This window comes from Curcuma longa, chromosome 2 (genome assembly GCF_044706935.1).
Source record: "Curcuma longa cultivar G26 ecotype Majalengka, Jawa Barat chromosome 2, ITB_CL_G26_1.1, whole genome shotgun sequence".
NCBI lineage: Eukaryota > Viridiplantae > Streptophyta > Magnoliopsida > Zingiberales > Zingiberaceae > Curcuma > Curcuma longa.
In genome coordinates this window covers 769,588-781,734 of record NC_133862.1, presented here as the reverse complement: position 1 = coordinate 781,734, position 12,147 = coordinate 769,588, and the positions used below count along the sequence as shown (strand labels likewise).

At 37.4% G+C, this 12,147-nt stretch overlaps 2 protein-coding genes across 2 annotated transcripts in view; one reads left to right on the top strand and one right to left on the bottom strand.

The window, feature by feature from the left end:
- LOC141821928 (uncharacterized) overlaps positions 1-1,879 on the bottom strand; it is a 47,360-nt gene extending 45,481 nt beyond the window's left edge. Inside the window, exon 1 of the mRNA XM_074709316.1 lies at positions 1,636-1,879. Within this exon, the coding sequence (XP_074565417.1) occupies positions 1,636-1,851 (216 nt within the window). The 5' untranslated portion in view covers positions 1,852-1,879. The remainder of the gene's footprint in view (positions 1-1,635) is intronic.
- Positions 1,880-7,764: 5,885 nt separating this feature from the next.
- LOC141818612 (uncharacterized) lies at positions 7,765-11,714 on the top strand. The gene is made up of 5 exons (XM_074706076.1): positions 7,765-8,134; positions 8,220-8,397; positions 8,477-8,639; positions 9,338-9,488; positions 11,598-11,714. The coding sequence occupies exons 1-5, from the start codon at positions 8,132-8,134 to the stop codon at positions 11,712-11,714; spliced, it is 612 nt and encodes a 203-aa protein (XP_074562177.1). The 5' UTR covers positions 7,765-8,131.
- The last annotated feature ends 433 nt before the right edge of the window (positions 11,715-12,147 follow it).

Sequence of the window (12,147 nt, the reverse complement as noted above, 5' to 3'; positions counted from 1 at the left end):
AGCAGGTCGGATTAGCTACTTATCACTTGCGGGATGAGGCTCTTACTTGGTGGAAGACCCAGAGGATTATATTCGGAGAGCGGGAGGTGACTTGGAGTTTCTTCAGAGAGGCATTTGAGAGAGAGTATTTTCCGGCGACCTTCCGCAGGGCACGACGTCAGGAGTTCTGAGTCTGAAGCAAGGAGATAGGTCAGTTACGGATTATAACACCGAATTTAAGAAGCTTTCAGAGTTCTGTCCACAGCTGGTGGCACAGGATGAGGATCGGATGGATCAGTTTATACAGGGCCTCGCTGCATACATTCGAGACAGGATGTCAGGATCTACTATCAGCTCATATAGAGAGGCCTTAGACCGAGCATTGTCTATCGAGTTGACTCGGCAGTAGATATCTAGAGATAGAGAGAAAGAGGGCGTGAAGCAGAGTGCTCGTGGTAAGACGAAGAGCCAGGACTCTCAGTCGACGTCTCAGAAGAGACAGAAGACTGGACAGACATCGAGAGGACAGTTCCAGAGTACTTCATATTCGGGCCAGAAAGATCAGAATAAGAGGAAGTGTAGTCGCTGCGGGTCATCCAGTCATACGATAGGTGATTGCCCACTGGATCATCCTATCTGTTACTACTGTAAACTTCCAGGTCATACTGTTAGAGATTGTACTCTGAAGGCTCAGCTGGAGCCTACTGGTGCTGCATCTTCAGGAGGGTGTCCTACCCAGCAGCGATCACAGAGGACAGAGAGACCTAGAGCACATCAGCGGCAGCGACCTGTACCGCAGCAGCGACCCGTACTACCCCAGCCACAGATGTATATGATGCAGGGGAGGGACCAGACAGTTCTACCGACAGCTTTTCAGTATTCTACTGGTCCAGAGATACATTATGCTATACAGCAGTACTTACCAGCTGTACCTCAGTCTTATATGCTACCTCAGCAGCAGTTACAGTATCAGACTCCAGCTCCTTCAAGTCAGTTTTCGACTCCGGCTCCTCAGAGTCATACTCAGACGGAGTGGAGGCCCGCTACTTCTCAGCCTATTACTCAGCCGATCAGTACCGAGGTTGGACGCGTTTACGCTATCACTCGGGAAGAGGCGCAGCGGGCCGATGGATCGGTCATCAGGGGTATGGTTTCTGTCTATTCCATATATGCAGATACTTTGATTGATACTGGTAGCTCTCACTCTTTTATATCTAGAGTATTTTTGAGAAAAATTGGTAGAATTCTGATGATTAGATTGAGTAGTCTAGCTGTATCTTTACCATCCGGTGAAGTGCTGACTACCAATCAGCAGATTAGGGAATGCCCGTTGGACTTCGACGGACATACTCTTACAGTGGATCTGCAGGTGCTTGATATGGCAGAATTCGATATCATTCTGGGTATGGACTGGTTGGCCACTTACCATGCTACAGTTGACTGCCGAGCGAGAGTGGTTACTTTCCGACCTTCGGATCAACCCGCTTGGGAATTCGTTGGCACTCGGAGTGATGGATTATCTATTATCTCGGCTATTCAGGCTCAGAGAAGAACTGGGTTAAGGGCAAAAAACACCATCGCAGATAGTATATTGATCTTTAAGTTAAAAAATAAATGTCCAGCACTGGTTAATCGACAAAACCCTTGACTCGTTACCTTGCCGTAGCGGGATTCCAAGGAAGTCTTAGAGGGGGGTTTGTCGACCGGCTTGAAAGGGGGGTTCTTGGAGGCGTCGGCTTGGCGTGCGAGGGGAGAAGAAGATGACGAAGAGGCGATGGAGGAAGCTTTCCTCTCGGAGATTTTCCTGATAGCGTCCTCCTCCAGGAAGTTGAGCTCTTTTGCACTGAGCCCCCAGTCGTCCAACTCTTCCATTCGATCGCCGCTCCTCAAAACCCTCTCGCCGGCGGCCCGGAGCGCGATTGGGAACGGACAAAAAACAAAGGCAACGAATACATAGAATTTACTTTTAAAATTATACAAATGTACAAAACAATTTTATAATTTAATATTTAATATATATATATATATATATATATATATATCGATAAATTAATTTTAGATAATTTTAAAATTACTTAAATAGTAGTCCTATTTAAATAGAAATAGTGATAATATTTAATAGTAATTGGCTTAATTACTATTAAATAGTAATTGACTTAATCACCCATAAACAAAAGTATTTTATTTGCTAGTATATTTAGTTGATTTAATTATGAGTCGATTAAATTTAATTTTTAATCGACTAAATCATCAATTTTGATAACTCTAAGATTGATTTCTATATCCAAACTTGAAGAGCCAGTTACTTGTAAAATCTTGTGTCTAACAATTAATAGATGTCAAAAATGTTAAAGTCTTATAGGAGTGAATTATAGACCAGTGGAGTATTGGCGTGTCAAGATTGGCTAGAGAGGTTTTTAAAACAAAGTTAACGTATACGCAGAATTTATTTTTTAAAATATACAAATTTTCCAAACAATTTTATAATTTAATATGTAATACATATATATCGATAAATTAATTTAAGATAACTTTAAAATTACAAATATTTTAAATAGTATTCCAATTTAAATAAAAGTATATCAGGTGATTTGTCTTACCTCAATCAACTGCTTAATCAAATCGAGTCACCTACAAACAAAAGTATTTTCGCGGTTCGATTATAGTTACGATGTATTTGTAAGAATTTTCTTTCAAATAGGGAACCCAACCAAATGATACTGGGCATCTGGATTGGCCGCCTATGCGCTTTCCGTTCGTAGTACCGAGCCGACCACCCTCAAAGATTAAGTTCATGAGAATAACTGGGATTTATCATTTTATTAATAAAATATATCCAAACTTTAAGAGAAAAAAATACGATTAGATATTTAACAAATGATAGTTGTCAATAATGTTGAAGTCTTATAAGAGCAAATCTTAAGCAAGTAGAGTATTGGCGTGTCGAAATTAACTAGAAATTTGAAATCCTAATAATCCGAAGTCGATCAAATATTAAGCAGTGGATGAAGCTCTAAAAAAATCATCTCTAAGCATCGGAACTTCTAAATCCTAATTCGTTAAGGTTGACTAGTGTTAAACAAATAATGGAGTTTCAAAGACATATGGTCTCGATGAGACTTCAGTCTTGAATGGACTAAAATTATAATATTGATTAATTAGTATATGAATTCATTTGATTGATAGAGTAACTTTGAGGTACTAGATAACTAAACTAAAAGGGTGAATAGTGATTGAGGACCTACAAAATGATTCTTCGTACTTTTGCTATCGACCTACAAAATGAATCTGATAAGGTTATCAGATTCAAGGAACTTTAGTTCTTTAATTTGCAGGTCTAGAATTCGAATTTGAAAAAGGCAAAAATCTACTGGGCAGGGGTGAAAAATCCTAGTAGGTAACGGCACGGTCGATGATCGACAGCCCATAACTAAAAAAAAATAGAGATCGAGATAAGTAGAATTTCCACGGACGGATAGCCCGGATCGTTACATCCTTGAACCCTATCGACTTAGATCCTCCAATCTACTAAAATCCTATTACCATTATCACATAGCAACTACTCCTTTCTACCTTTTACACTAGCAATTAGTCGACTGACCATTTACCATCAATCAACTATAAATTTAACTCAATGATAAATATAAACTTTCAACTTTCCGAACCCAATCGACTTAGATCCTCTGATCTACTAAAATCCATATTAGTTGAATGCTTTCCCTCTAATTTTTACCTATTAGGGTGCGTTTGATTGGAGGGCATCCATGATTACTTTGGTTATCCATTCAAAGTTATTAATCAAAATCTTGTTTGGTTTAGGTAATCGGCGATTCCCAAGTAATGCTTCATGCCCGACACATCAGCCTACATCAGCAAAAGAGGACATCCAACTCGGAATTGGAAAACCAAGAAAAACGTAGGTTTTTCTTGATTCGGGGTTAAGACATTTTTCTTTACAAAATTACCCCGCGAGCGAATCCCTCTGTGAGCGAATTCCTCCGCGAGCGAAACCCAACTCCGGTCCCTGATCGCGCGAGCAAAACCCTAGCGGCGACGGCGATTCCTTGAGGGCCTTCCTTCTTCCCTACTCTCTAATATGTTCATCTCCTCTCTTTCCCTTCGTTCCTGTCCTTTCCAATCAGCCTTGCGTAGTTGAGATCTTCGGCGGCGTTCAGGTAACCAGCTTCCTACCTTCTTCCCTTCTCCTCTTTCTTTATTTGATCTCATTGTTCAATTAATTTTCGATTGAGTTTGCTTCTTGTTCGTCGGATTTAGTTTTTGTGCTCGATCGTGCTCATCTAAGACATTGGTATTAAGATTCAAATCTGATTTTGTTTTCTTTATTGTCGACCTGGATTTTGTGGTCATGAATCGATCTGAGACTGTAATTTTTTTACTTTGATTTACTGATGCTTGAGAAAACAGCAAGATGCACTTATTTTCCCTAGTTCACCAATTTGTGATACTAATTCAACTCAACGAAATTATTACGGATTTAAATACATATCCTCGACAATATTAGTTGATTGAGATGGTTCATTTTAAATATCTATTAGTTGGCTACTGTAATTTAACTCTCTTTGCTTTCTACAATATGCTGCATTGGTTTCTGTAATTGTTCGTCTAAAGTTTTGAAGATGATGCTTTGGCTTTCTGCTTTAGTTATTCAAGATAGTAAGAAATGCCACAGTATTTGTTTAAGGGTTTTCTATTATAACAATTATTCTTTGCAAGTCCAGCTTTTGATTATTTAGCATTTATTTTTTGAGATGTTTCTTTCTTATATTGTTACCTATTGCTACTGATTGAATATAAAGGGGATGCAATGATGTAGTTTTACCAATTCACTGAAGGTAAGGTTGGCTATTTGTTGTTAACAAAGACAATTGTAACTGTTCCGATCGAATGTTAACACTGCATAAGCTCTTTAAAAAGAAGGGTATCACAATTGAATCAGCTAAGATAATTTGGCTAGAATGGTAGAATCTTTAAACTAGTGGTCAAAATGGATTAATATCAATCTATTAAATAATCTAAAAAGTAAGTGGGAGCTTAATTACTAGTTTTTGTGTTATTTCTAATCTATTTAAGTATAACCTGAGTGTGTCATTTACTAATTAGCAAGTTATTTTTTCTGCCAACTATATCTGGATTGGTTCTATGGACTGTCTTTTCTTGCAATGGAACCTGCAAATTACCATATGTACAACCTCAGTCACTTTATCTTCTGTTAAACAGAATTTATTGAATTTCGACTGAAGACAAACGTCACTTCCAACCTCTATCACCTGTCAAAGTGGAGTATGTTAAGTGTAGAGCATCTTATGTCTGCAAGGGACTCTTTCTTCTTGGGATCAATTGGGTTGCTTGGAGAATATTGTCCGACATCCAGAAAAAAGTATACATGCCCTTCAGAAAAATTTGATTATTTGCATGTTGAGCCATTCCAAGAGGCGTATAACCCAAACCAAGGCTACAATTCAGAGGAATTTCTTAGTGTAGTGCCTTCTCAATATTGCATCAAGACAAATAGAAATTTAGTCTCTACTTCAATTGCCTGACATTAGTATTATAGTAAGATGATATTAAATCTGTACAATAGTTGCTTGCTGTATCATAGTTGTTGTTTTATTTTTGACAATAAAATTTAACTTAGTTGCTTGTTATATCATAGTTGTTGGGTGCAATACAATTTCTTTTTGAAGATTCCATGTAGACCTTTGTGTTCTTGTGGACTTATGTTTGTGTGAATTTTTCATTTTGTGTTTGTATGAAATTAGTTTTGCGAAAGAGTAGCGTATGTCAAATAATATTTTGGCATAGACAATATTTATTTTCATTTATTCCTAGTTTGAAATGTAAATTTTTAATTGACATTTTCAATTTCTAATCGATTTTCGATTTATTCAATTCGGTCGATTCGATTTTGCTCAAATACTTACTTCTATTTTTTAGAGTCTCTCGTAAGATAATTTAAAATTTTAAAATTTATAATATATATTATATTATTAATATTATAATTAATAATTTAATTTAATTTTAAAAATAATTAAATATTAAAATAATTTAGTTGTAAAAAATATTATAATTGAACTAGGGATAATATAGTAAATGTTAAAGTAAGTAATGTATTAAAACCTTGAAACAAATAAGGTTTTGTCTCATTACCTAGGATTAAACCAAACACCATTAAGTTATGTTTTATTCCCTATAACCTTGGTTATGATATTACTTGGTAATCACATAACCAAGGTAATCACGGATGATCCCTAACCAAACGCACCCTTAAAGTAAAGAAATATGATCTTAAAGAAAAGTTATTTCTCAAATGTATTGAACAGGTAACTCAATGACTATTTTCACCTTTTATTTTGGAAGAGTGCATAACATTTTTTATATTTTTATGTATTTTAGATCGCAAGAAAAATCTGGGAGCATCATAAATGAGTTACTCTATAATTAAATTTGGAGAGTAAGGAAGATGTTAACTATTGAGTTCAATTATTATTATTATTATGTTATAAAATAGAAGATAAAAAGTTAAAGTAGATTATTAAAAAAAATCGTCGGGATAAAAAATTATTTTGATTGAATCAAAGTTTTTACAATATTTTATTAAAAAATTTCAATTTTATCCATTTCAAATATTTAATTTTTATAAAAGCATCCGTAATGGTTCCTCGTTATAACACCCTAATATTAATAATTTAAAAATAAAGAAATAAAAAAAATTGCATGTGAGGTGGGCCACCTCTTAACTGGCTCACTCCACTGTCACATGAACACATTCAAGACATTGAATGCGTTCATGTGGAGGGGTATTATAACACCCTTCCATATTGTTCATTAAGAGCATATGTAGTCCCCGGGACAATGGTGCAACGGTAGGACATCTGGATTGTGATCCAGGGATCCGCGATTCGATCTCCAACTACGGCGTATTTGCAAGAATTTTCTTTCAAATGGGGAACGCAATCAAAAGATGCTGGGCATCTAGATTGGCCGCCGTATGCGCTTCCCGATTTACCCTGGTGGTCGGTGGAAAACTTCCGTAGGACTGGACCCGGCCACTCCCAGAGATTGAGTCCATGAGACTGACTGGGTTATATCACCTAAAAAAATAAAAAAAACATGTGGGAAGTCCATGAGACTGACTGGGTTATAGCACCTAAAAAAATAAAAAAAAAACATGTGGGACTCATTCCTACCACATGAACGCATTCAAACATTGAACACGTTTATATAGATCACTCCTTCACCACTCCTCCACATCATGTATGGAAAATTATTAATGCTCTATTAACAAAGCATTACATATGCTCTCACACCGAAGAGATATTATTAACATCTCATTAACAGAGCGTTGGGATGTTCTAATTTCAAAAACCCGTATCATATTTTAGTTATATTTTTCCCTTTGAAATAATAAAATTGATTTTATTAATATATCCGATGTGAAATTTAAATTTTTATTATCTAAAAATTTATTTTATTTTTTTATCATCGCATCAGATCAATTTATGCATTAAATTAGAGCTGTCCGTTAAGGCTTATTGATGTTTTTTGATTTAATTTAATAATCGATATATATATTTTATAGAATCGAATCAATTTTATCAAAATCAAAGTAAGATATCTTAATGATAAATAAAAATAAAAAAAAACCTAATTTTTAAATGGAGATAATTCGGTTTAACCTCGGCAGACTGATTTAGGTCAGTAGGGATCTCTACTTCACACCCACGCACCTCTCTCTCTCTCTCTCTCTCTCTCTGGTAACGCCACCGCCTCACCCGCCGGCGACCTCTTCCTCGTTGTCGACGCCGGCATCTCCAGCCGGCCTCTCTGCTTCTCGACGTCTCTCTCTCTCTTGCTTCTCGCGATCGACCAGGCTGTCGCCGCCTCTTGTCGCGCGCACAGCCGTAGCCGCCGGAGGCGAGAAAGGCTGTTCCGACTGTCTCTCTACCTCTCTCGTGCCTCTCCCTTTCTTGTTCTGCTCGCCTCGAGGCGTGACGCCTCGCTGTCACTATTTGCGAGACAGAGAGGCGAACCTACTTCCTTGTCCTATCTGTGCAAAGCTTGGGCACGAGAACTCGTTCTCTAATCGAACTTATCATTCCGAGAAGCAAACATACTTCTCCCTTCATATCATATGGTGAGTTTCTTTTCTCTCGTTTCTCTTTCTTTCTCACACCCACACAAAAGTTCTACATTTGCTAACCTTCCCTTATTTTTTTCAGGCATCGAGTGGACCCTTGTTGGATGATTGCTTGAAGCTCTTGAGAGGCTCTCGGGACGAGCAAAAGCTTGCCGGTCTCCTTCTTGCCTCAAAATTCTGTCTTGGGGATGACACAACTGCCGTTCTAAAGGTCTATGATGCCGTCGGCGCTTGTTTTCTTCAGAGACTCCTCTTAACCGGTAATTCTTGGGGTCTTTTCTTAATAAATGCAACTTTGCTTATTTTCTCGTGATTCAAGTTCCTGGGGTTTTCTTTCAGGTATGGGAAAAGGATCTGGTGGGTTTAGTAGTGGCGAGGATAAAGAGGCATATTTGAGGCTCTCCATCACCCTTCTTGCTGCATTGTGTCGGGTGCCAGAAATTGCTTCGTCCGAGGACATGATCTCTAAAGTTCCTCTTGTAGCTGAAATAGTTACAAAATCGTGAGTTTCTAATTCGGTTCTTTTTCTTCTAAAATCTTCAGGTTGTATGGAGTAATTTCTATGTCAACGAATTCAGAATTTTTGCCGTGTCATATTTTATCTTGTTGTGATACACATGATTGATTTTCACATACTAATCATTTGCGCGCCTGTTTTAATATTTTATTTAATAATTTTCTGAACTTATTTTTTTATACTCTGGCATTCTTCAACCGGTATTGCTGTTAATATATTCACAACAAATCTCTGCATGATCAATTCTTAGATTTGTTTATTTGTGTCAGTACAGAAAAATGGTCGAATGAAATACCCATATTTTATTACTTACCTTCCTTGTGGTTGCTGTTGGTCAACTGATTAACCTAGTTATTGAAAACATTCTTCTTGTGTATCCTTTCATGGATCCTCATTTTTCCTCGTCATGCTGTTCCTCAAAGGTAGCAAAGCTAGCATCACACAAATGTTGATCATATCTATTCTTGTAACTTGAGTAATGCCAACAGAAGTTTGATGTTACACTTCCTTACCTTTGTTTGCTAATGTTTACTCCAAAAACTAAAGTTCATATTTCATACTGTTTTCAGATGGAGCAAAATTATTTTTATTTTGAGCTATATCATCCCTTTGTAATTTTCTATTATGATGTTGAGTTTTGGCTTTTTTGCTTGCATTGAAACTAGTTTGGGCTTTGGATGCAGGTCTGACCCGTCCATTTTTGAGGAATGCTATGAGTTTCTCTTACTTGTTGCTGTTGCTTCGGATAGTGGAATAGCAAAATTTTATCAACCTGGAGTAATTGACATGCTTGGATCTCATATTTCTACTTTGAGTGATGGTACTAAATGCTCTGTTTTCCTTTTATTGTATAATTGAAATAGATAAAAGGGAATTATTTTTTGATTTAAGAAAACATCAATTTGATTTAGAAACCAGAAGTTTTATTCTAGAGTATGGACCCTTTCAAAGGGCCATAGGGTTGTAGTGTATACTTGTATGGACCCTTGCAATGCCCCTTTAGATAAGGTTTTAGTTTATACTCGATAGAATCAACAAATCACACCAATCTCTCTTCTATTGATTTCTTAAATTTGTTTGATTTCTATGTTTCTCCTACTACCTAGGTGTTAAAGTGAAAGTACTGATAAAACTTCTGCTGGTAGGGAATTAATGTCTGCAAATCTAATATTTTGCATGCCTTTCATATGATTTCTGGATTTGGAAGTAGTAGTTGATTACTGAATCCATTCTGACCCTGCCAAGGCTCTTCAATCACATGAGACCAAGGTTTGAAAAACTATTCTGTTCTACAGCTTGGCATAAGTTTTGCCCACCAACTGACACCCAACTGACACCTGAAATCTACTCAAAGACTGCAATATGAAGAGAGGGTCTCACTGTTCCAAGAGTGACTTCTGCGAGCGACAATAGGTTCCATGAGCCACAGTGACTTCTGAGCGACGACAAGTTCTGCAAGCAATCATGAGCACATGGTTTCTGTGGCTAGTTAAGCTGATTTCTTCCTCTTCTTCCCTTTACTCCTCCCCAACTCTGCATCATTTTTGCCTCTTCACCCACCATGATTCCTCCTTGTCCTTTCACAGCGTGTTGGCGCACCCAACATGGCACTAACGCTGTATTGTGTTGGCTAGGGTCTGAAATTGGTTCCGAACAATATCTCAGGCCTTGCATGAGGCGATATATTTGGTTTGTAGATGCATAGATAAATTTGTGTTGTAAATCATTGACTACAGGCCTATGATGTTACCTTCCTATGCCAAATTTGGGTGTTGTAGTTAATTACAAAATCCATAGATCATAGTAAATATACAGAATGGTGTTCTAACAGGCAACATATTGAACTGAAAAATGCTTGGGAATGTTGTTGAGTGAAGGTCGGCAAGGTTTCTGCACTTAAAGTTGGAGAAAAAGGTTGTCTGCCCTCATGGTTGTCAATCTCAATCAGTGTTGTAAATGGCGGTAGACGGTGGCGGGGTGGTCAGTGACCGCCTACCGCCTCGGTCACCTAAGCAGTTGATTTTTTTTACTTTTATATATATATAGACAATTTTTTTAAATATATATATATATATATATATATTAAATTAATAGGATAATTTTATTAAGCTTATTTAAATTATCCCAATCATAACTAGGAGTTGATTAAAATTATTAATCTAAAGTTTTGATTAAATCTTTTCAAAATAAAAAAATGGTGTTTGACTTCGAATGCGTCATTGGACTCGGGCGATGTGTTTGGACATGTCGCCTGAGCCTGGCGACGAGTCCGAACCCGTCGCCTGGGCCCAACGACTAGTCCAGATTCATCGTGCAAGTCCGGATGCGTCACCCAAGCCTAACGTGGGGTCGGAAGCGTCGCTTGAGCCCAATGACGGATCCGGAAGAATCGCCCAAGTGCATCGCCGGACCCGGGCAATACATCCGAAGTCGAAATTCCGAAACTGTTAGGTTTTTATTTTTCGTGACGGCGACAACATTTGAGGCGGAAGGAGGCACTGCAAAGGTTAACCTACGTTGCCTTTGACTGCCACCTAAATCACCGCATTTCACAAATGTGGTGTAGTTAAGGTCTGTCTCCTGCCCAAGTGGCCGCTTCTATCGCCATTTAGAACACTGATCTCAATCAATCAGGATATGAATCGATTAAGTTGAATTGACATCAGTAAGAACTAATCCAATATTAGCCAATATCTAGCATATATGTCTGATGGTTGTCAAAAATCTAAAGCGTCAAAAATTGAAATAATCAAATAAAAATGGGGAGGAATTGGCAATTTATGTGCAAATTTCTTTCCAACATCAGTTCACTTCTTGCTGAATACTGGTCGAACTTGCAATGAATTTGTGAGGAGAAAAAGAAGATCCTTTGTGAAGATGAGATCCTATCGCCAAGGATGTCTCTGTTATGCAACTTGGTAGATCTGCTGCATTGTTTCTTAGATGAGAGGAGGAATGTATCCGTCTTTGTTATTAGAGAGCAAAGGAAGCAGTAAGAGTTCTGATGTTCCAGCTTCAGGAGAAGATGGAAGCGACAAGGAGGAAGGTCTTAGTCAGTGATCTCAGTAAAACATTGGCAAGGATTGTGTCTTAGCCAGTGATCTCACATGGTTTTGCATGCCTTGGTTGACAATCTCCCAAAAGAGACTAGAATATTTGAGAGCAAAATAGACTAGGTTGACAGAGTGAGCTCTTTTATAGGCCTTATGATAATATGGTCTTATAAGACCAGCCAACTTGAATAAGTTGCTAGAAATAGTAAATTTGGGGGGGGGGGGGGGAGGATTTAAGAAAAAATAAAATTAAAAAAATTCGATAGTGAATCTTTTTTGTCTGATCAGTTAATTCTAACAATTGTCTATTTCATTCTATTTTTGTTTGCATCAAGATGTGTTCCTAGTATGATTGATATTAAAGTCTTTATCATATACATCAATTGTACTTCTAGATCTGTTAAAAGTCAGATGGTTATATTTTGAACAGTGATTCTTAG